The 25107-nt window shown below is 43.1% G+C and overlaps 2 protein-coding genes across 6 annotated transcripts in view; one reads left to right on the top strand and one right to left on the bottom strand.

The window, feature by feature from the left end:
* Positions 1-19896, bottom strand: part of ADGRF3 (adhesion G protein-coupled receptor F3) — a 34036-nt gene extending 14140 nt beyond the window's left edge. Inside the window, exons 1-2 of one of the 3 annotated variants that reach the window (XM_085019775.1) lie at positions 19019-19886; positions 792-994 (exon numbers count right to left, since the gene is read on the bottom strand). In XM_085019775.1, the coding sequence (XP_084875901.1) occupies positions 792-914 (123 nt within the window). In that variant the 5' untranslated portion in view covers positions 915-994; positions 19019-19886. Of the gene's footprint in view, positions 1-791; positions 995-19008 lie in introns of all 3 variants that reach the window. The other 2 variants (XM_085019776.1, XM_085019777.1) reach the window with 2 other exon arrangements.
* The window catches only part of SELENOI (selenoprotein I), a 44528-nt gene continuing 38687 nt past the window's right edge, over positions 19267-25107 (top strand). For 2 of the 3 annotated variants that reach the window (XR_014839380.1, XM_021085655.2), the window contains exon 1: positions 19267-19419. Coding sequence is in view for 2 of the 3 variants with exons in the window: in XM_021085655.2 (XP_020941314.1) it covers positions 19363-19419 (57 nt within the window). In the remaining variant the exon portion in view is untranslated. 3 annotated transcript variants of the gene reach the window in all.

Here is a 25107-nt window from a genome sequence, read left to right as displayed (position 1 = left end):
CAGCCACCAGCCTATGCCACAGGCACAGCCACGCAGAATCCGAGCCACCTCTGTGACCTGCTGCAGATTACAGCAAAGCCAGATCCTTAACCCACTGAGCGAGGCCAGGGATTGAACCTGCATCCTCCTGGATCTTAGTCGCATTCTTAACATGCTGAGCTGCAAAGGGAACTCCTTGGATGCTATCTTTGCTGCAAGATGTGGGGGTTCTGAGAAGTTTTATGTGGACTTTTTTTTTTCCTTTTTGGTGAATAAACCTGTGGTGAGGACTAGGACATGGGAGTGGGACAGATTTTTTCCTTCTAAAGATAAAAATGTTTCAAATCCTCTAAGTCAGGAGCCTGCCTGACTTTAATATATAATTCAGGTTATCAAAACTTTAATCAATTGAAGGCTCTATTAAGCACATGCCCTATCTATTTAGACCCATCTATGGAAATCCTCTTGTGACTCAGAGGTGTAGATGGCCTTCCTTAAGCATGAAATGAAATCCTAAAACCACATAGGACAAGATGACCGATTTGAATATGAAAAATAGGAGATGCTTTATACAAATCACAAAAGGCTACAAGATGGGAATATTACTCTCTGAAGGCAGAACAATTTTCTCTGAGTGAACAACTACGTGTTGAGGTCCCCAAAGAGGTAGCTAATGGACAAGCAGACGTAGGGGTCAGACAGCGAACGATCAAAATTAGCTTCATTCCAGGAAAAGCTGAGTGGGAGATGGTGGTTTGGCTCTGAGCCAGATGCGTGTCCCAGCATACCCTCCTTGAACTGAATTTACTTACCCAGCCAGGACCCGGGCATCTCCAGGTCTCCCTTGTGGGGAGCCGGAAGCTGAGAATGAGTCTGAAAGCCTGGCCACTCCAGAAGAGGGGGGATTGAGAGCTGCTTCTCCATGTCTTACCCATCGCAGAGCTCACTTTTCCTTTGGAGAAATGGGCAAGGAAACAGAGACTGTATCCTTAAGGGAAACGGAAGTTCCTCCCCTCTGTGGAAACGTGAGAAGAGAGGAATAAGCTTTCTTCACCCATATCATGTAGTATGGACTACAAAAAGATGGATTTCAACACTTTTTGTTGTTGTTTTAGGGCTGCACCTGCGGCATATGGAGGTTCCCAGGCTAGGGGTCCAATTGGAGCTACAGCTGCTGGCCTACACCACAGCCACAGCCATGCCAGATCTGAGCAGCATCTGCAACCTACACCACAGCTCACAGTGACGCCGGATCCTTAACCCACCGAGCAAGGCCAGGAATTGAACCCTCAACCTCATGGTTCCTAGTCAGATTTGTTTCCACTGCACCACCACGGGAACTCCTATTTCAACATTCTAATCAGAGAAAATGTAAAAACTTCATTTAACCAATATAGAAATATACACACAAGTAGATTTTATAAAGTCAGTAAAGCCAGAAACATTTTTGAACACTTTGTCAGGAACCATAGAGAAATGTGCGACAAGGGCAAAAAATAGCAGGTACTTGTACTGAAAATCTATTGTCTCTGCTGTACTCCTCTTCTTTTCTGAACCACTCCACTCTTAATCACAGCTTTACCATGGAAGGGGTCATTTCACACAAGGTCACACGGACCCTGCAACTACAGTACAGTCCTTAGTACACATCTAACTCCCAGTTTGGAACAGTTTCCCTCTTCTGGGGTAATATGGGAACTAGGACTTGGTGACAGCCTGAGGTTGGACCTGCAATACAGCAACTATTGGTTTTCTGTCATGTGAACTGGGAAAATGATCTGAGCTCAAAGGAACAGTGAACCTTATGTGCAGATAAAAACAAAGACAGGCATGAAGAGAGTCCATTGTTTCAATCATAATTTTTTTTGATGCCTATTTGCATCCTGATCTTGAGTTCATAAGAGTTTCCAACTTCGTTTTGCTTAAGCTACATAGAGCAAATTTTTTATTTTGTGATTAATATCAGAAAAGCTAGGACAACTGCGATGGTGGGAAAATGGTTGTTATATTAAGATACGGGATTAGAGAACCTTGAGATTCAAGACAAGCACTTCACCTTTCATTCAGGACAAACACTCGGTTTCCATATCAATCAAATGAAGGAGGTAAATGAAATGATCCTTGTAGTACTTGAAAAATGTTGTTCCACTGCCTTCTGACTTTCATGGTTTCTGAGGCAAAATCCACAATCATTTCACTCATTTTTCCCTTGTAAGTAATGTATCGTATTCTCTGTGGCTGCTTTAAAGATTGTTCCCATTGCCTTTAGCTTTTATCAGTTACAATGTGTCTTGGCTGGGATTTGTTTACACTTATCCTGTTTTGGATTCATGGAGATTTCTGCAGATTTATGTCTTCTATCAAATTTGAGCATTTCAGCTATTATTTCTCCAAATATTATTTTTCTACACCATATTCTTTCTCCTCTCTTTCTTGGGCTCTAATGAAAAAAATGATAGCCTTTTTCTTTTATTTTTTTAGGTTTTTCCCCTAGATTCCCTCCCCCCTAATCATTTCAGTTCCTATTGTTCAAACTGGATAACTTTGATTGCTCTCTCTTCAAGTTCACCTACTCTTTCCTCTGCTGTCTCTATTCTTCTACTGAGCCTGTGGTAGACAGAATGGCCACCCAAAGATGTCTACTTCCTAATCCCAGGAACCCATGAATATGAAACGTTAACAGCAGAAAGGATTGTGCATATGTCATGAAATTAAGGATCTTCAGACAGGAAGATGATTCTGAATTATCTGAGTGGACCCAGTGTAATCACATGGTCCTTATAAAAGACAGACAGGAATGTGAGAGACAAAAAAGGAGATCTACAGCAGAAGCAAAGATTGGAGTGATGTGCTTTGAAGATGAAGGAAGGTTGCCAGAAGCCAAAACATGCAGGCAGCCTCTAGAAGGTAGAAAAGGCAAAAAATGTATTCTTCTCTGAAGTCTTAAGAAGAAACACAGCTTGGTTTACATCTTGATTTTTACTTTATTAAATTCATTTCAGACTTCTGACCCTTGGAACTGTAAGTTACGATACCTGTATTGCTTTATGCCACTGGAGTTGTAGTAATCTGTTACAACAGCAATAAGAAACTAACACAAAGCACAAACAGCAATTTAAACATTTTTGGTTACTGTATTTTTCAGTTCTAAAATTTCCACTTGGCTCATTATACTTTCTATTTCTTCACTGAGACTTTTCATCTTTTCATGAATTTTAAGAGCATTCATACTTATTCATGATATTTTTATAACAGTAGCTTTAATGTCTTTTTCTGATAATTCTAATGATCTGGGTCATTTCAGCATTGATGTCTCTTGATTGTTTTTTCCAGTGCAACTTGAGATTTCCTGCTCTTAATATGCCAAGTAATTTTGGATTGTATCTTGGACATTTGAATACTATGTTTTGAGACCCTGGATCTAATTTAAATCCTATAGAAAATCTTATTTAAAAAAAATTTGGGGGGGCCACACCCAAGGCAGGCAGAAGTCCCAGGCCAGGGATCGAAACTGTGCCACAGCAGAAACCCAAGCCATGGCAGTGACAATGCTGGGTCCTTAACACTAGACCACCATGGAACCCCAGGAAAACACTGATTTATTTTGTTACTGTTATTATTACAGTCCCCCACCCCTATCCCAGGCCTGATCCTGCCCTGTTGCTCCTGAAAAAGAGCCACCACTGCAGGGGCAGACAGCTCCGGTTATGCTCTGGCACTGCAGCCCAATCACACTTCCCCTACTCGTCCCTGCACAGGTGCAGCGGGGCCTGATATTTTTGCTTTAGCAGGCAACTGACCTAGTTTGTTTCAGGTCACAAGTTCTAACCGATCTACTGTGGATTGTGTCTTCAATGTCAGTTCTCTTTTCAAAGCCTTTGTGATACTCTTTAGATTTACTGCGCATATGTGCCACCCAGTCTGGGACCTGTGTGATGGTCTATGTCTTGGTGCAATTCTCAAAGTCTATGGTAGGCTATTTAGACTCAAATTCCTGCATGTACATCCGGGAGGAGCTCTCAGGACTTCATACAATCCTATGGCTCATCTTCCTGAATTCCTTCTCTCTCAAGCTACTCTAGTTCCCTTGAAATGATACTCTTGTCGAAGTAGCATGCACATAACACACTTATATCTGTCTTTATTACATATGTTTTTAAATACTTCTTTAAATGAATCCGAAAATGGCAATCACATCTGTTCCTTTATAACAGTGTTCTTGGAGTTCCTATTGTGGCTCAGTGGGTTAAGAATCAAACTAGTATCCCTTGAGGATGCAGGTTCAATCCTCAGCCTCGCTCAGTGGGTTAAGGCTCCGGCATTACCGCAAGCTGTGGTGTAGTTCACAGATGTGGCTTGGATCTGGTGTCACTATGGCTGTGGTGAAGGCAGGTAGCTGCAGCTCCCATTTGACCCCCAGCCTGGGAACTTCCACATGCTGCAGCTGCGGCCCTAAAAAGAAAAAAGAAAACAAAACCCCCAAACATTGTTCTCTTTAGCACACAGGTAGCCGTCATAACCACTGTCACCACAGTTTTAAAAAGCACTTTTCTAAATGCGTTCTATAACAGTTGAAGAGTATTCGAAAGTATTCTTAGAACATTCATGTGTACTTCCTTTTAAAATATTCTTTACAGGACAAAATCCAACCTCAAGTGTAATCGGTGTAATGAGATAGGGAGAGGGCACTTGATAGCTCACAACTGCCAATGGGAATTAATTACATAATAACAATACCCGAATTAAATAAAAATGAGGTTGGGTATACCCTCTCTCCTTAAATCTCAGGTAGAATTAGTTTGGACCTTCATCTCAGAGCTAAAGAATAAATCCTACCAAACAAGAGTGAGTGTTCAGCTTAGAGCCTATGGTGTTTAGGCAACAACAGAATATCTACACTGAAAATATGAAAATAAGCAAACCGACAAAAAGAACATGAAAGCCGCTTTGATTTTAGATTATTAAAGCAATGCCAGCTTGTTGAAAAATACTAAAACAATGGAGAAATGTGTCATTTAAAAACTGAAAGTATTTATGGTTCCCTTTTCCATCACAAAATGAACCAAACTACGTACCTTGCTTTGGAGTTGTTTACTGAAAAAGCGTTAGGTTTCCTGTTGTTAGTTTTAATGTGAAATAACCTCAACTTTTCATATTGCTCTTAACACACACATAAAAAGAAATATGCAAAGCAGTGGTTTTTCCCTTGTACGTGTTTCTGAGATTGTTTTTTTCTTGAGTCTGTGAATTATTAAAGAATAGCCCAAGGAGTTCCCACTGTGGCTCAGCAGGTTAAGAGCCCAACATAGTGTCAGTGAGGATGGGAGCTGGGTCCCTGGCCTCGCTCAGTGGGTTAAGGATCCTTTATTGCCACAAGCTGGGCATAGGCTGCAGAAGTGGCTTGGATCTGGTATTGCCATGGCTGTGGTATAGTCTGGTAGCTGCAGCTCTGATTCGACCCCTAGCCTGGGAACTTCCATATGCCGCAGGTGCGCCTCTAAAATAAATAAATAAAAGTTTTAAATAAATGAATAAAGAATGGCCCAAGAAATGGAAAAAACCTAACATCTGTCAGTAGTAGAATGGATAAACAAACCGTAGACAGCTTTACAATATACTTCCATATTTTCAAACCACACAGAAATTAAAACGAGTGAACTAGATCTATACACATCAACCTGGATCAACCTCAAACAATGCTGAATGTAAAAAAATGTAAGAAGTTAGGGGAGTTCCCTTGTGGTGCAGTGGGTTAAGGACCTGGTGCTGTCATTGCAGTGGTTTGGGTTGCTGCTGTGGCACAGGTTTGATCCCTGCCCTGGGAAACTTTCGCATGCCATAGGTGCAGCCAAAAAAGAAAAAAAAAAAAGAAGTTAGAAACAGTGGGATACTATTTAAGTACACACACACAAACATAAAATAGGACTATATTGAATCTGGATGTGAACATATGTAATAAAAGTATAAAATAGGACTAGGAATAATAAACAACAACTTCACGACAGTGGCTAACTCTGGGAACAAAAGAGAAAGAGATGGTACAGAGCTTGGAACCTTAGATGAAACAAACAAAAAAGCTCTGAAGCACATATGCAAGGGATTAATTTCTATTAATTCCTGGTGGTGGACATATGAATATCAAATATTTTCCTTTCTATGTGATAGTTAAGACGGATAATAATGATGATGAGGCTAGATAGAGGGATGAGGAAGCTTTCCTAGTCTTTTCTTTTCTTTTCTTTTTCCTTTTTTTCTAGGGCCGCAGGAACAGCATATGGAAGTTCCCAGGCTAGGGGTCGAATCAGAGCTGCAGCTGCCAGCCTATGCCACAGCCACAGCAACGTGGGATCCGAGCCGTGTCTAAGACCTACACCACAGCTTATGGCAACGCCAGACCCTTAACCCACTGAGTGAACCCAGGGATTGAACCCGATTCCTCATGGTTATTAGTTGGGTTCATTACCACGGAGCCACAGTGGGAACTCCCAAGCTTTCCTAGTCTTGACTGTTAAGAGAGCATTTGACTCATCCTTATGCTTTCTCTGCTTTAAAATATATATATATATATATATATATATATATATATATACACACATACATATATATATACACTATGCAATATCTAGTATGTCTTTAAAAACACAGATGCCTCCTTTTTTTATTCCAGTTTGAATCATTTTAATATTTAAAGACAAAAAAATGAGTGCTGACTTTTTTCCTATTTCCTTTCTTCCTTTTTTCCTTCCTTCCCTTCTTCTTCCCTTCCTTCCTCCATCCCTCCCCCCGCCCCTTTCCTTCCTTCCTAAAACACACACAGAGGTCTAATGGCCAAAATGCACACAGGAAAATAGCTTCTGCCCTGTCCCCCAGAGTCCCATCTGGTGTTGGAAGCCTCTGCTGGCCCTCCTCTCCAAGCCACAGAGGGATTCTGGGGACGAGGCGTGGGGCGGGGGGGGGCGGGGTACGGGGGGGGGCTGCATTAATTCTAAGGTATTTGCTCGCACGTCTCTCCCCAGCATCTCCATTCTAAAGTAAAAGAGAGTCATCAAGGACAGGGTACGTCCCTCCCACTGGTACCAGCTCCTACCCTACATTGAGGGTTGCTCCCAGACGGCGGGGTGCAGGGGGAGGGTGGGGGGGTAGGGGGGTGTGTGGAAAGAGAAAGAAGAGAAAATCTTCTGGTTAGGAGCGGTTCAGTGAAAGGGGTGGGAGGCCAGAGCTGGAGCACTGGTTTGCACTGCAGCACTTTGTCACATGAGCAAGGACAGAAGGTACAGGTCAGAACCGCTCGGAGGGCACAGATCAGCCTGGGACTTGCTCAGTGACATAAAGTAGGGAGCATTCTCCTTACCAGATTCAGATAGATCAAGGTGTCAACATGTAAAATAAAATAAATGTAACCCAAGAGTTCCCTTGTGGCGAGGCAGGTTAAGGATCTGACGTCACTGCAGTGGCCTGGGTTGCTGCTGTGGCATGGGCCCCATCTTTGGCCAGAGAGCTTCCACATGGCCAAAAAAAGAAAAAATAAAAAAGTAAATAAAAGAAAAGAAAAGAAAAAGGAAAACTAATCCAAATAATCAGCAAACACTCCTGAATTTCAGATGTTTCCCACCAAGACACCTCAGAGCAGAAATAATCTAGACCTTTCCAGGAAGTGAAGCAGAACTCCAGGCATTCCTCCTGACAGCCCTATTTTGGGCCCTAGAAAGATCTCCGGTCTGGAAGACACAGGAAGAGCCAGGGTCAGGAAGGAAGTGGCCTCAACCCACAAGGCTGCCCTACAAAACTTGCATTTTATTGGAGCCACAAGGAGAGAGAGATGAAAACTGGCTTCTGTTTTAGGCCAGAACCACCATCTCCAGGACATGGTCTCACCTGGCTCCTTTCTCCTCCTGCTCTAGCTCCTTCTCATCTTCTCAGTCACCTTTCCCGAGCCACAGTGGTGGTGGCCACCTCAGGGACCCCAGGCACAGATGCCTTCTCTTGTGAGAAAATTATTTCTTGGCGTTCTCTGGTGGCCTAGTGGTTAAGGATCTGGCACTGTTACTGCTGTGGCGAGGGTCACTGCCGTAGCAAGGGTTCGATCCCAGGCCTGGGAACTTCTCCATGCAGCAGGTGCAGCCAGAGAGAGAATTAATTCTTCTAATACAACTAAGATTTCATTTCTAAAAGTCTTTGCTTCTAGCACTTTGTAAAATTTAAAGGGCTGTACCTGTACAAAGATGGAATTAAAAATAAATTACTTGTGAACAGTGCTTTATCCTACTTAATTCTCCCTTTGGCTTTTGCCTATTTTCTTATTTGCAAGGCTCATTCCTCCATAGCAATTTGGGCTCCAGAATCCATAGTAATGCCTTCATTCTTTATTTCAAATTTCTCTGGAGAAGCTCTTAATTCACTTTCTGCTGATAACCTACTGCTTTCAAGAGAGAACTTGCTGGCAGCTCCCTCAAGCCCTTTTTCCCAAATTATCCCTGTAGCCTTTCCTATCCCTCTTCTCATGCCAAACCAGGAAGAGAAATCTAATGGGTAACTTCCTGGCGCTTACATCAAATCCTATGAGCATCTCTGCACCAGTAAAACACAGGTCATCCTTAACCACCACCCTGTTAACTCGACGACCTGGCCCTGCCTACTTTATAAAATGATACAACTTTATAGTTTTATACTGTATTTTAGAATTTTATAGATATGCAGTTTTATCTTTGTACAATTTGCTATAATATTCTGGCAGAAATGCCTTCAAAAGTACTGAATTTGAAACTACCTAAAATGATTAAAAAAAAAACCATTAATTAAAAGCACCCAATTCATGATATTCCTTTGCCTTTCTCCTGGTTATGGATATACTTTTGGTTATAAGAGGTATCTGCTATTTTGTGCTTTTCAATGTAACACCAATAATCCACTTTTCCTTTTTTAATTGAGATAAAATGCACTTAACATAAAGGGTACATTTCAATGGTTTTTAGCATATTCACAATGTTGTGAGCTGTCACCATTACCTAATTCCTGAACATTTTCATCACCCCAAAAAGAAACCCCATCCCTGTTAGTACTTGTTCCAATCCTCCTCACTCCCATCCCCTGGCAATCATTAATTTATTTTCTGTCTGTATAGATTTGCCTATTCTGGACATTTCATATAAATGGAATTATACAATATATGATCTTTCATGTTTGGCTTCTTTCGTTAGCGTAATGTTTTCAAGATTCATCTATATTGTAGCACGTTTCAGTCCTTCACTCCTTTTTATGGGTGAATAATATTCCATTGAATGTGGAGTTCCTGCTGTGGTGCAATGGGATCGGTGGTGCTTCTGGAATGCTGGGATGCAGGTTCGATCCCTGGCCCAGCACAGTGGGTTATGGATCTGGCATTTCCACAGCTGTGGTGTAGGTTGCAACTGCAGTGTAGATCGAAACTGTGGCTTGGATCTGATCCCTGGTCGGCGAACTCGATATGGTGCAGGTTGGCCAGGAAAAAAAATTCCATTGAATGTATCTACACATTTTGTTTATCCATTCATCAGTTGATGGACATTTGGGTTGTCTCCTGTTGTGGCTATTATGAATAATGCTGCTATGGACATTTATGTACAAGTTTTGGGGTATATACCTAGAAATGGAATTGCTGGGTGTTATGGTAATTTTAACTTTTTGGGGACTTGTCAAACAATTTCCACAGGGGCTGCACCATATTATAATCCCACCAGCAATGCACAGGAATTCCAATTTCTCCTCATTCTTGCCAACACTTGTTATTTTTTTTTTTTTGAGTTTTCCCTATGTCTTATGCACCCACTTATTTATCCTTTTAATGACTATATTTTATCATGTTGATTTATCACAGTTTACAGTTTGGGTTTTCATTTCACTGGGAATGCTGGTTGCATTTCCCTCTGTAATAATCATTAAGGCTTCTTATAAATATTTTCAAGAAAGATTCTTTTCGTTCAAATTATTTCCTGGAATTATATCTGTCTAATGTGGGATTAGTAGGTCAACAGATATGAAGAGTTTTATGGCACTTGTTGCTGCCAGCAATGCAATATTTCTTATTTCCTCATATCAATTTAATTCCACAAAAGCTTACCAAGGGCTTTTGAGTAGTAGGCACTAAAAAATAGATAACTGAGAGGGAGGGAATGGGAGGGATTGGGAGCTTGGGGTTATCAGATACAATTTAGAATAGATTTACAAGGAGATCCTGCTGCGTAGCATTGAGAACTATGTCTAGATACTCATATTGCAACAGAACAAAGGGTGGGGGGAAAAATGTATACATGTAAGAGTAACTTGATCCCCATGCTGTACAGCGGGAAAAAAAATTAAAAAAAAATAAAAATAAATATATAAGTAAATAAAATTAAACTCATGGTCAAAAGAAAAAAAAAATAGATAAGTGGATTAAGGATCCAGTGTTGTGACTGCTGTGGCTCTGGTTACTGCTGTGGCGTGGGAACTTCTGCATGCTGTGGGCATGGCATCCCCTTCAAAAAAAGAAAATAGATGATTTCATAACACGGAAGTCTGAAGAAAGAGGTATGCACAGGATGCCGTAGGAGCTCGGAGGAAGAGAGCGCTCTCTAGTCATGGGAAGAGGGAGTAGGTTGGAAGGAAGAAATGAAATTTAAGGTGAATCTTGAAGACTGAGAGGGAGTTAGCCAGGCATGAGCAAAGGAATAGAAGCTTTAAAAGCACAGCCTGAAGTGGTTGAGGATTGATGGATAATTCTGTACTCCTGGGAGATGTGTGTGTGTGTGTGTGTTGGGAGGAGGGGTCAGGGTTCAGAAAGAGAAGCGTAAGCACAAGAGAAAGTCAAAGCAATGAAAGAAGAAGTAGTTTCAAGGACATAACAGTAGGCAGTGTAAACTGATGAAAAGTCAGCTAAGACTGAAAGTGTCCATTTGATGTAGCAGCAAAGTGGAGGAGCAGGTAAGACTGGAAACCAGACTGGAGAGGGTTGACCTGGGTGGAGGTTTGGCAGTAAGGGACATAAAGCCTCTACATAAAGCCTTGTGACAAGGAGTTTGACTGATTTAATTTCTTTTTGCCATTCTTTTTCTGAATACCTTAAAAATAATTCAAACATCCTTCAGTGGTTCCCGAATCTCTTCCTAATGGAATGTACTGTCCTATCTCTCGGCAGCTAATCTGAAGGGGTAGATTGTTTGCACAGATGGTTGCAATAATTCCCGCCCATCCTTCCACCCAGAACCAGGTAACTTTGCCATTCCATCCATGAAGCGGTGGACTCTATTTCCCTTCCTGTGAATCTGGGCTGGCCTTGTGATTTGCTTTGTCTGGTAGAGGGACACAGGAGTAATACTGTGTGACACCTGAGCCTCAGCCTTGAAAGGCCTTGTAGCCCTCTTGGAATAAGACCAGCAAGACTCAGAATTGCCCAGCTAAGCCTAGCCCAAAATTCTCACCCACAGAAACACGAGTAAGTAAAATGGTTATTATTCTAGGCAAGGTTGGAGGGATTTGTTACGTGGCAATAAATCACTTCCATATCTGCTCAATTTTTCAGAGGGAAGGGGGCACACACTCATGGCGTGTGGAAGTTTCCAGGCCAGGGACTGAACCCACATCACAGCAGTGACCCGAGCTGCTGCACTGACAATGCTGAAGCCTTTACCTGCTGCGTGACCAGGGAACTCCTGCTCAATTTTTAATTTAATTTTATTTTTTGCTTTTTAGGGCCGCACCTGTGGCACATGGAGGTTTCTGAGCTAGGGGTTGAATCAGAGCTACAGCTGCCAGCCTACACCACAGCCACAGCAAGGTGGGATCCGAGCTGTGTCTGTGACTCATACCACAGCTCACAGCAACACCATATCCCCAACCCACTGAGTGAGGCCAGGGATTGAACCTGCATACTCATGGATACTAGTTGGATTTGTTTATGCTGTGCCACAAAGGGAACTCCCTCCTGCTCGATTTTTTTAAGGTGTTTTTTCTTGTGGCTTATGCCTACTGATACCCAATTTCCATATGAAAAGCCATGTGTCAGTAGTATGTTCAGAGAGTGTTTCCTGCACTTCACCTTCTAGATTATTCGTCAAAATATTAAGTCAATCCCTATGAAATCTTAAAGGTTTTTTTTTTGTGTGTCCTTTTTTTTTTTTTTTTTTGGCTTTTTAGGGCCACATGCATGGCATATGGAGGTTCCCAGGCTAGGGGTTGAACTGGAGCTATAGCTGCCAGCCTACACTACAGCCACAGCAATGCCAGATCTGAGCCACATCTGTGACCCATGTCACAGCTCACGGTTAACCCACTGAGTGGGGCCAGGAATTGAACTCTCATCCTGACAGATATTAGTAAAGTTCCTTACCGCTGAGCCACAACAGGAACTCCTGAAATCTTAAAGCCTTTACTTTCGCAGTTTTCTTTTGATTCCAACCTTTTGTTTCCTGTCGTTAAGTCAATTCTCCATCTAAGACAAAATATCTCATGTATTAACAGTGAAGTAAATTTTTTAAAAGGTGAGAGGATGAGTGAGAGGAGGAAGGAAGAAAGAGGGCATCTGTGAAGAGCCAGGGCACTGGATAAAAGACTGGGCATTCGCTGAGTGTGGCGATAACATCCTCCCTGGCAGAGTCTATGTTTTATCCAACTCTGTGCCTCTAAGGTCTGTCATGGGATCTGGATCTGAGGCACAGCTAACGTTCACCAAGGATACATGAAGACACAATGACGTTGCTACTTTTACTCATTATTCCATATTTGTACATCTTGTTTAACGTCTGCTGGAGGTCAAGCAGCCTGCATAGCCTTGGGCGTATCAGGAAAGATCTCAAAGCCTTATGTAGCAGATGTCGATGTTGGCAACTATTGCCTCAACCCCTGCCCCAGGTTTTTGAGGATTCTTCCAGGAAAACAGATCACAGCAAACTTTCCTATTCGCTTGCTCCTCTTAGGTTTTGTTTTGTTTGCTAATATCTTTCTCTTCCACTCAAATTAAATAACCATCCATCTCAGCCTCAATGATCTTAAAGCTTCATGGAGATGAAAGTGATCAAACTTTAATGGTGACATGTGGTTATATTTGCAGATATAACATTTGATGAGGCAAAAAGGAATGAAGAGAGAAGCACGACAGGGGTGCTGGCTCTAAGGCTACCCATCTGAATGATTTGTACTTGGTTTACCTAGAGTTCTGCTTCCACTTTACTGTAGTAATAATGGGGAGAAGGATGTGCGTGCAGTTGAGGTATCAATTCTCTTTCTGGGTCACCCCTAGAACTCCAAAGAATGCTGACAATAAGACTTTGCTCAGTGTAAAACTTGGTGAGATCAGGTTTTTAAAAATAATGTTCCTTTAGGAGTTCCCCTTGTGGGGCAGAGGAAACGAATCCAACTAGTATCCCTGAGGATGTAGGTTCGATCCCTGCCTTGCTCAGCAGGTTGGGGAAACAGGGTTGCCCTGCGCTGTGGTGTGGACGCAGACGTGGTCGGGTTCCACGTTGCTGTGGCTGTGGTGTAGGCTGGCAGCTGGTCCCATTTGACCCCTAGCCTGGGAATTTCCATATGCGGAGGGTGCAGCCCTAAAAAGCAAAACAAAAAGCAAAAACAAAATCCTTTAAAGAAAAAATATTATAACAGTTCACCAAGTCATTATAAAATCTGCGTTATGCAAAGTCTGATTAATATTCTTCAACTAAATAGCGCCCTAAGTAACCATAAAGGGACAATGCATCTTTTATAATTGTCTTATTTTCTTATTTTGCATTCCAGTGTGTCAAATAAATATATCAATTGTTGAAATCTCTAACAAAATAATAATTCTCCTTTTATTTAACAGTCTTGCTCATGAATAATGGATGTAAAATAGAAATAATCACTCATCTTCAGAACAAGAATGGCAAGTTTATAGAGAGTCTGAATTTTATTTTACCCCTAGGTCCCCTCTGAAACTTTACACTGCTTGTCTTGGTTTTTTTTTTTTTTTTGCTTTTTTTTTTTTTTAGGGCCGCACTCTTGGCGTATGGAGGTTCCCAGGCTAGGAGTCAAATTGGAGCTACAGCTGCCACCCTTTGCCACAGTCACAGCGATATGGGATCTGAGCTGCATCTTTGACCTACACCACAGCTCATGGCAACGTCAGATCCTTAACCCACTGAGCAAGGCCAGGGATTAAACCCGCATCCTCATGGATCCTAGTCAGGTTCATTAACTGCTGCGCCAGGAAGAGAACTCCCCGTTCTCTATACATAGTGGGATTATGTTTGAAAAATGTAAAATACAGCAAAAATTGGGCAAAATCCAACCCAAGAAGGTATACTCTAGCCAGGGAATATCATTTTTAAGAAACAATAAGCAACACAATGACTCTGTTGAGTTTTCTCCTAGGTTTTTTTTTTCTCCAGACGTGATTAAAAACTAACTTGTGGGAGTTCCTGTCGTGGTGCAGTGGTTCACGAATCCGACTAGGAACCATGAGGTTGCGGGTTCGGTCCCTGCCCTTGCTCAGTGGGTTAACGATCCGGCGTTGCCGTGAGCTGTGGTGTAGGTTGCAGACGCGGCTCGGATCCCGCGTTGCTGTGGCTCTGGCGTAGGCCGGTGGCTACAGCTCCGATTCAACCCCTAGCCTGGGAACCTCCATATGCCGCGGGAGCGGCCCAAGAAATAGCAACAATAACAACAACAACAACAACAAAAAAGACAAAAGACAAAAAAAAAACAAAAAAAACTAACTTGTGAATTTCCTTCCTTCCTTCCTCCCTCCCTTCTTTTTCTTCTTCTTTAATATTTTAGCATGGTAACTTGTAGAAGCATGGTGCAGTGAAAAAGTTATTCAATTAAGGGAGTAACCGTCGTGGCTCAGTGGTTAACAAATCTGACTAGGAACCATGAGGTTGCGGGTTCTATCCCTGGCCTTCTTAGTGGGTTAAGGATCCGGCGTTGCCGTGAGCTGTGGTGTAGGTTGCAGACACGGCTTGGATCCCACGTTTGCTGTGGCTCTGGTGTAGGCCGGTGGCTACAGCTCCAATTCGACCCCTAGCCTGGGAACCTCCATATGCCACAGAAGTGGCCCAAGAAAATGGCAAAAAGACCAAAAAAAAAAAAAAAGTTATTCAATTAAAAGTTTGATGACCCGTGCTATTATTCCACTTGTATCATAAACTCTGGGGCAAGAGATGTAATTCTTCCGTTGTTCTGTTCTGTACCATGAAAACAACTACCCGGCCACGGTGCAGGGTTGTTAAGCTGATCTAGGGAAATGTCAAACTGCTTTGAGAACCAGAGTTTATGAGGCTTTATTATTGTTTAAAAATAAAAACCAAATCAGTATCTGTACGCAGGCTTCCTTGGGAAAAGGTGCCCATTTTTATGGCTTTAATAATTAGATTGGAATTGTTAACTCTATTACTCTTAGTCCTAACTCCCGATTTTCTAGATGTCTCCATTGAGAAGACATCCTCTTACTTCAGACTAAGTGAAACAGGAATTCTAGGGATGAAATCAATCCCCTCCATCCCCAGGATATATTACCAAGGTGATAATATTGTTTCTAGCACAAACGTCTTTTACGATTATCATTCTGGAGGGCAAAAAGCCTGACCTTGGGTGTATGGGAGAAAGAAGAGATAAACTTCAATGCATGAGGAGGCAGCCCAGGGAAGCAAGGCAGTAACAAACTATGCTCAGTTTCGTGGTGCAGAAGGAAGAGACAGCACGGGGTGTAGAAGGGAATAGCCAGGCCAACAGGGAGTGGTCCCTGGCAGCTCTGGGCCACCTTAGTGATAAATTTGCCCTGGAATGGCGCCCAGTCCCTGGGGTCTCATTTCACCCCCACACACAGCTTCGGGGCCCTGAGCCTGCCATCTGTCCTGACTTCCTCTGTGCTGACTAGGGAACCAGACAGCCTGGGTTCAAATCCCAGCTCCATGTTTTCCTAGTGGTGTGATCAACCCATTTGTGCCCCAGTTTCCCCTTTTGTACAGTGAGGGGAAATGCCAGTACCCTCCATCCTGCGGTGGCTATAACTCATAAAGATGAACCTTGTCTGATATCTTTTCTCTATAAAATCCAGAATAGGCAAATTCACCAAAGTGACAGAAAGCAGAGTGGTGGGTGCTAGGGCCTGCAGTGGGGAGTGGAAAAGGGAACTGGTGTTTAATAGGGGCAGAATTTGTTTCGCAAGATAAAGTTCTGGAATTCAGGAAAAGAGGAGACAGGTAGGTGATTTACTTGCAAAGGCAAATTTGTTTGCTCCATAGTTTCCTCTTTCCAGGTGAGAGTGCTTGGTAAATCTCACGCAGGGCTAGCATATATGGAGTTTCAGAAAAATAGTCTTATATTTGCATGGGGTTAATTTAACAGGCTTATGCCATGTTATGTCACATGCTTTAATAAGGTAGAACAAGAATTAAGATGACTCTGGATTTCTCGTTGTGGCTCAGCGGGTTAATAACCCGACTAGTACCCATGAAGATATGGGTTTGGGATCCAGCCTTGCCCCAAGGGTTGTGGAAGCAGCTTGCATCTGGCGTTGCTGTGCCTGTGATGCAGGCCAGTATGGCTATGGTTCCGATTCAACCCCTACCTAGGAACTTCCATATACCTAGGGTGTGGCCCTAAAAAGACAAAAAAAAAAAAAAAAAAGGATTATGATGACTTTACAGATCAGCTGATTTCATCTTAGAGAAATTAAATAATATAGTTTATTTTTTTAATTTTAATTTTTTAAATTTATTTTTTATTACTCAAATGAATTTATCACATCTGTAGTTGTATAATGGATCACAACAATCTGATTTCACAGGATTTCCATCCCATAGCCCAGGCACATTCCCCCCCCCAATAATATAGTTTAATTGTTTCACAGATGAATAGAACCTTAGAGATTTAGTTTAAGGCCTACTCTTTAAAAAAGAGAATAAAGTTAGGTGAAGTAAGTTGTCTAGGATCACACAGCCAATATGTGACAGATGTCAAAGTATAAACAAAGTTCTGTGTTTTGTTTCGGTTTAGAAATTCTGACTGACTCATAGTTGATTTAAACTTGTTACAACCTTCTGCAGAAGAGAGGCAGCAAATTGTAACTGCTTTCACAAAATTAAAAGCTGCTCTTTTAAAAACATTGCTTTTGAAAAAAATGTCAGAGAGGTAGGAAAAAATGTCACAAAATCAGAAATGTCTTTTTTTTTTCTGTCTTTTTAGGGCCTCACCTGTGGCATATGGAAATTCCCAGGCTAGTGGTTGAATGGGAGATGCAGCTGCCAGCCTAAGCCACAGCCAGAGCGATGCCAGATCTGAGCTGCGTCTCCAACCTACACCACAGCTCTTGGCAACGCTGAATCCTTAACCCACCGAGCAAAGCCAGGGATTGAACTGGATCCTCATGGATACTAGTCAGATTTGTTGCCACTGTGCCACAATGGGAACTCCCTCAATTCAGTTTTCTTATCAGAAGGGATTTAAATACAGTACCAGTACAAAGGAAATACTTTTGTGCCCAAGGAAGTGGTTTCATAGTTTTCCTTTCATCGGTACCAATTTCCTTCTTAAATTAAAGGGAGATTCGGAGTTCCCGTCGTGGCTCAGTGGTTAACGAATCTGACTAGGAACCATGAGGTTGCGGGCTCGATCCCTGGCCTTGCTCAGTGGGTTGATGATCCGGCGTTGCCGTGAGCTGAGGTGTAGGTTGCAGACGCGGCTCGATCCTGTGTTGCTGTGGCTCTGGCGCAGGCCGGTGGCCATAGCTCTGATTGACCCCTAGCCTGGGAACCTCCATATGCCGCGGGAGCCGCCCAAGAAATGGCAAAAAGACAAAAAAAAAAAAAAATTAAAGGGAGATTCACATTTCCAATGTCCTTTTCAAAGCTGGGCACTTCACAGCATATGAACTCTTTGCTCATTTAGTCAACAAAATGCATTGACCACATATTTGCAAGCGCTGGGCTATGGGACGTGGGGAAAATTAAGTACCTAAGATACAAATCCTTCCCTTAGGGCAAGTGAAGATAAGACCCAAGTTTTTTGATCATCTAAGTACCAAGTATGACAGATGCTTTGTATCTATTACCTCATAAGAATCTTAAACTTTAATATACTTGATATATATATATATATATTGAGCCCCCAATTAATATGTTAAATGAATGAATGTTAAAAACATGAGATCTCAAAGTGATCCTTTCTCAGAGTCCCAGACGGATTGAGAGGCTTTTGTAGGTGGTGGCTTTCAATACTTAAGACCTCATTTCCTGTTGGGTTGACTATTTCAGAGCTGTGTAATTAAGTGATCCTGGGCACTTTAGATATTCTGAATTTTGACTTCCTGATCTGCAAAATGGGGAAAATGCCTCCCACCTCAGTGTTATAGGGGTTGGTGATAAGCTATGCAAAATCCCCCACATCGAAGACAATCAATAAATGGTAGGAACTACTACCATTATTAAATTTTATTATTAGACTGACACATACTAGCCATCTATCTAGTGTTCTTTATACAATCGGCTCCACTTAGGTAAACGTACTCGGCAGCGACTCTCTGAGAAGACAGAAAGTCGAAAGATTCAGAGATCAGTGCTTTTATCTTGTCGGGAGGCATGAGCAATGCTCATTTGGAACAGAGTGATAGAATGGAATGTGGCGCGGCGGTCCAAGGTTCACAAAGAACGCTGACCCAAAGGGCTTGTCTCCAAAGCCTTTTCACGCCCCTTTACCAACTGCACAAAGCCTCCCATGGAGCCTCCCAATGGCTTTCCTACAGAAAAATCAGGTTCGCAAAGCTCCTACTGGGTGCAGCACACCGTGCCAGGAGCTCGAAGCTGACTGGGCACAGACCCTTTTTCCGCTTTTACTTTACTGCTTGATGGAACTGAGCTCCTGCCGAACTGGTTCGCATGCAACCCTACCCGCCACCCCCACCCCCCACTCCCCGCCCCCAGAATAAAATGGTATCCCCAAGTCTCCAACCAGGCACAGTTGCCACCTAATCGCTGACACTACCCAGGGGCGAAGAGCAAGGTCTCCTGGGAAACTGACCTTTCACCTCCCCTCTTGCCTTACCTCAACTCACCAATTTTGACGCTAGCGAATGAAGCGACGAGGAGACCCAGAAGGCGGGACTTGGTGGTTGGCGGTCCACGCTGATTGGACTGTGACTGCGTGCAGAGGGGGACCGCGTGAGCGGGCTCGCGACCCTCCCTCGGTAGGCGGGGAGAAGTGGAGGCTGCGCTTGCGCGCTGGGGGCCGGCGGAAGTGGCCGGGGCGGCTACGCTTGCGCGCTGGGCGGAGCTCTGCTCTCCCAGCTCCTTTGCCAGCCCAGGTCCTTCCAGTCTTGTTCAGCCGGTGTGGTGCTCGTACTTCCCTACGCTGTCGCAGAGAGTCGCTGCCGAGTGGGCGCTCGGTGTTCGGGTCGTCATGGCTGGTTACGAATACGTGAGCCCGGAGCAGCTGGCTGGCTTTGATAAGTACAAGGTAGAGCGGGCCCCGCGGACGCCCCTCTTTTTGCTCGTCCCGGCCTCTTCTAGGCGCCTGAGGGGCCGGTGCGGTCCGTGTCACCTTGTGCCGCGTGGCTCCGGGCAGGCTGGCGGGAGTTTCTCCGGGGGTCCTCCCGAGTGCTAAGGCTTTGGGGTCGGGGTGCGTGGGAGCACCCCAGGCCCGCCATCTGACTCGGCACCCTCCCGGGGGATTGCCTTTTCCTTAGGAGACCACTCGGCGAGAGTGGAGCGTGAGAATTCCCTTTGCTGCTTCACTTCGTTGTTATTATTTTTAGTCCTCTGAGAGGTGATGCAGATCTCTTCTGCGGCGTCTTAATTGCCTTCATTTTCATGAAGTTTCTACATCCTTTTTTGCCTACAACTTAGGGGATGGAGAGAATCTTTTGGCAGACGCGGCCCGGGGAGGGGGAGTGACTGCTGGGGCCATACTGCTGATGCGCTCTCTTCCACTCCCAGTAGCGAGGCGCCGGGGCGGCCAGTGAAGTAAACGGGCACGGGGGCAGGAACTGGAACTGTGTAGTGGAAAGAGCGCGGGCTTTGGAGTACATAGAAACCTGCTACCAAACCTGATGCCCACATTGCATTTCTTGATTTGGCTCTGGGCCAAGTCACAGTCTGTACGGTGCAAAATGATTTCGAGAATTCGAGAAGCGCCTCGTCCATAATGGGCCTCCAGTAAATGCGGTTCTCCTCCACCGCACCTGTATCAGTGAATGACTCCACTATCCATCTAGTCAGTTGTCTAAGCCTGAAATCCGAGCAGTAGCCTTTCATCCTTGCTACCTATGTCGCTTTCACTCACCGATTCACCAAGCGGTGAAAAATCAGGTCCTGTATGTTGTGTCATTTTCAGCCGAAACTGGAAAGGTGGCTCCATTACCTCTCCCTGCACCTATACTTTATTTTCATCTTTTTTTAAATTAAAAAATTTTTTTTATTTTCATCTTTTAATTTTAGAATAGTTCTAGAATATTTTAGAATAGATTTTCAGAAAAAATTGTGGAGCTAGTCCATACAGAGTTCCCACGTATTCCACACCGGGTGTTCCCTGCTATTAACGTCTGACATTCGTATGGTGTGTTTGTATATGTTCGTATATGTTCTTATATTAATGAGCCAATATTTACACATTATTATGAACTGAAGTCCATCCTTTACTCAGATCTCCTTGGTTTTCACCTAATGTTCTTTTTCTGTCCTGGGATCTCATCCAGAATACCACAGGCACATTTAGTCTTCATGTCTCCACAGGCTCCTCTCGACTATGACAAGGCTCTTGTCTTGTTTTTGATACTCTTGATCGTTTTGAGGCATTCTGGTTAGGTATTTGTAGAATGTCCCTCAGTTGGGGTTTGATATTTTTCAAATCAGCATTAGACAAAGGTTGTGGGTTTTGCGGGGGAAGACCACAGGTATGAAGTGCCTTTCTCATTGCAGCATACGGAAGTGTAAGTTCCATCAACACTGCTTATCACCGATCAACAGTGATAAGCAGTGTTTTGTCAGCTTTCTCCCTATAAAGTTACTCTCTGGAAGGAAGTCACTATGGTATGCACAGCCCTCACTTGAGACGTGGAGACTTATGCTCCACCTCCTTGAAGGTGGAGTATCATCATAATTTATTTGGTCTTCTGCGCAGAAGATTTATCTTTTCTTCCCAGTGTATATTTATTCAGTGATCTATTGATATCACTTTGAAATTCACAGATGTTTATTTTATATTTCGAGTTATAATCCAATACTACTTTATTTGGTTGCTTACCCACATCCACTTTGGCCCTTTGAGTCCTTTCTCACAGTGATCTTTTAAAAGAAATGTGCTGGAGTTCCCGTCGTGGCTCAGTGGAAATAAATCTGACTAGGATCCCATAAGGATGTGAGTTCGATCCCTGGCCTCACTCAGTGGGTCCAGGATCTGGTGTTGCCATGAGCTGTGGTGTAGGTTGAAGATGCGGCTAGGATCTGATTCGACCTCTAGCCTGGGAACTTCCATATGCTGTGGGTGCGGTCCTAAAAAGAAAAAAAAAAAAATGTGCATCTGATCATGTTACTCCGTTGCTTAAAATTCTCCATTGTCTTCCCATTGCTCTTGGAATAGAGTCCAAAAACCCATAACATGATCTTCATGGCTGTGAATGCGCCAGCCTTGGTCTGTGTCATCAGCTTCAGGTCATGCCACTCACGGCTAACCCTCCCAGCATTAGTAGCCATCTCCCCCATCTCCTTGTTTTCAAATGGTCAAGTAATGTTCTTATATCTTCCGGAAAGTAGCCCCTCATTTATGTCCATCTTCACAGCGTAACTTAAATGTTAGTTCTTTAGAGAAGCGTCCTTCACATCTCATTCCCTTCCGGGGTGCTCTCATCGCACCCTCTGCTCCTTTATGGAATTAGTTCTCCAGGGGTCTTCCCGTTGGAATGCACACCCGAGTGGTTAGACTTGTCTCATGGATCACTATGGCCTGAGCAGTGTTGCTGTGTGCGGGCGTCCAGTAAACATTTGTGGAATGAATGAATATTGGAGAAAAATCACTATGGATCTTATCAAACTGGAATTGGAATGCCGTAAGAGACCTTAGCAGTCATATAGTACCTTCCTCCGCTTTCCAGTAATATTGTGCCATATTCTATTTTTGAACTGAGCTTCTGACTATGGAATTTTAAGTGGAAATTTAACCCACTCCAGGACTTTACAACTTTCACTAAAGGTTGTTAACCCAGTTAGCTCTTTTTTTTCCCCTTAAGCTCTACCCCTTTTCTGGTATCTCTTCTGCGTTGTAAGTATTGACGTATACAACTTTTTCTTCCTTACTAGGTAGGATCTGGCTTTCTGGTAAGGGCCAATAGAATAGTTACTTCATTTGCAGCAGTGTCTGTAATAGGGAATCTACTTTTTTTTTTTATTTTAAATAAGCAGGCTTCTCTAGATTTATAGTTCAAATAGATATGTGTCCTAATTTATAGGAAATTTTAGCGAGGTTTTTCTGTTCCTATCTTTTCACCTCTTCTTCTGCTCTGAGTCACTTCCTGTGTCTGACAGCAGATTTCCTATCATCCTGGAAAACAAAGGTCACTTTAGCAAAAGTCCAATGTTCAAGTAAAATATAGTTTGTTGATGTTATTTTAGTTATAATGAGGCTTCCTTTAAAAACGTGGGGAGGGAGTGTGGGCAGCACAAATTTATAACCTAAACTACTTCTAGTAGAAGGTTCTTTACTCAGTACTGTGTTCATATTAAAAAATATGGATCTGAAAGTGTCCAAAGGAAAAAAATCCGTGTGGTCCGTTTTACTAGAATGTGAATTGCACCTAGAGAAATTTTCTTCCTGAAGATCACACAGTCCCATTGTGTGGGCTTCAACAGTAAGTGCTTTGTAAATGCTTATTGAATTAAAACAGCTTTTCAAGAAGATCATCCATAAATGGGAAAGACCCAAAACACTCAAAAGAGATTTTTATTCCCTGATGTGACCCTGTATATTAGAGCAAAGAAATGTAGAGAAAAATTGATACTATAAAAGCAGCTGTGGAAAAATTACTTTTGAACCAGTTTAATTTCTGTGTTTTCCCTAGAGGTACATCTGAGAGCTACAGTTGGAAACCTGGCAGTTATTCAGAATAACTCCTGAAAGAGATGCACACGTAGAGTAGTAATTAGATTTCTGTAGTAAGAAACTCTAAGATGATTGATTTGCAGTGCAGAAGAAAGCATGGGATGGATTCTGTGTTGTTTTTTGGCCACGCCTGCAGCATGCAGAAGTTCCTGGGCCAGGGATTGAGCCTACACCTCAGCTGTAACTGGAGCCGTAGCAGTGACGATGCCAGATCCTCAACCCACTGAGCCACTAGGGAACTCCTGGATTCTGTGTTATGTGCTCTCTCAACACTTGTGTTCTTTGTTGTGCTACCCTAGCGTTATTAGATCAGTTGAATAATTAGTTGAGTGTCTGCCTTCTCTGTTAGGAAATGGCTCTGGGAGGGCAAGGCCTGTAGCTGTCTTGCTTGATGTCACCAAGGTCTAGCATATGGGCAGAGCAGGCATTTGAAAAATATTTATTGAAAGAATAGAGTCCAGTGGAGCTGTGCATCTCTTGTATATTGGAAGGATACTCTTGTGTTTTGAATGTGAAGGTGTCTGGGGTTTAACCGCCATTGTTCTCTGTTGCTTATTAATGTACCTTCAGGCAATTATATTGAAGGATTTCATCCTCCTCTCTTCCTATCTGTAGTTGAAGGATTTTCCCTCTTACCTAAGGGTGAAACTTCTAGTGTGATTTACCTAATGGAACCTAAGGAAGGCTTAGTTTTGATAGTGTAGCAACTAGTTTCAAATTGTATCATTTTGCTTCAGAGAGGATGTGGTGTGTGAAATATCTTGTTTAGTTTCAAGAATATGTTTTATGATGAATTGATTTCTGCTAACTTGGCTGTCAACAAAAGTCCGATTACAGGAATTGTGATAATTAGGAATTCAGGTGGGAAAGAGAGGCTTGTACATCTTGATGGTAATGCTGAAGAATTAGAATCCGGCCTTCCCCCCTTATTGTTCATAAAGTTTGATTTTGTTTATCCAGTAAGCATTTATTGAAGGCCCACTCTGGGTCAGTCATGGCACTGGGCTGCAAAATTAAGCCCTGGGCTAGAATTCCTGCTTTCAGGGAACTCAGTTTGGTGGCGTATGGGCAAGGAAAAAACAGATGTAAATAGTTAATAAATGCAGTTAGGTGAATGCTCTATGCTGTACTATGGGATAGAAGGAAGCAGCTCCAGGGAGTGAGGGATAAAGCTGAGAAAGGCCTCAGAGAGGGGAAGGCAGGGCTCGGTCTAGAGGATGACGCTGAATAGGCCCCAGTTCTCACCAGGTGATGAAAGGGGAGAAAGTTCTTCCTGGAACGAGAGAGCAGTGGGGCGAGTGCAAAGGCAAGGAGGCCTGAGCATATTTCAGGGGAGCCATAAGATGTGTAGGCTTAATGGTGGATTGTCGAGGGATGAGACTGGAGAGGGAGGTGGGGCCCTGTCAGAGGAGGACGATGTTACCCTGTGGATCCCTGCTAGCACTGGGAGATTCCTGAGAGATTCAGGTTGGGTAGATAAGCTGTTATCTTCATGTTAAATACCTCAGGGGATTCTCAGGTACGTTTCGATGCTATGGGTTTGGGGGAGCTACTTAATAATTTTAAACAGGATCTGATTTTAGTTGTAGTTTAGTTTTGTTTTTTGTTTTTCATTTTTGGCTACCCCGAGACATGTGGAATTCCCGGGCCAGGGATCAGATCCTAAGCCACGGCTTTGGCAACATTGGATCCCTAACCCAGTGTGCCTGGCCGGGGATCGAACCTGCCACCCAGCGCTCCCAAGACGCCGCTGATCCTGTTGCTCCACAGCAGGAACTCCGACATGGAGTTAAAACAAAGAAAACTTCACATTCTAGAGAAATATCACTTGTGGATGAATTGTCCTCTATTAGGGGAATGTTTCTGTAATGATTTTAAAGACTAGAACACTTGAGTCACAATGGAAACCCAAAAAATTCCCAATCTTTTCATCTTCACTTATTATGACTGCAAGCTGTCTACAATATAATATGTTAATTATGGCATTACCTAGATTTGTTGCAGTTAATTCAAATGTAACTTGACTTTAGTTGCACCTTGGTCTCCTTGAGT

This window comes from Sus scrofa, chromosome 3 (assembly GCF_054392235.1).
Source record: "Sus scrofa isolate SSC_HxYL_T2T_F1_AM1 chromosome 3, Sscrofa_HxYL_maternal_Yorkshire_Landrace_v2.0, whole genome shotgun sequence".
NCBI classification, from domain to species: Eukaryota; Metazoa; Chordata; class Mammalia; order Artiodactyla; family Suidae; genus Sus; species Sus scrofa.
The sequence above is the reverse complement of the archived record's forward strand: the minus strand, read 5'-3'. Positions and strand labels throughout refer to the sequence as shown.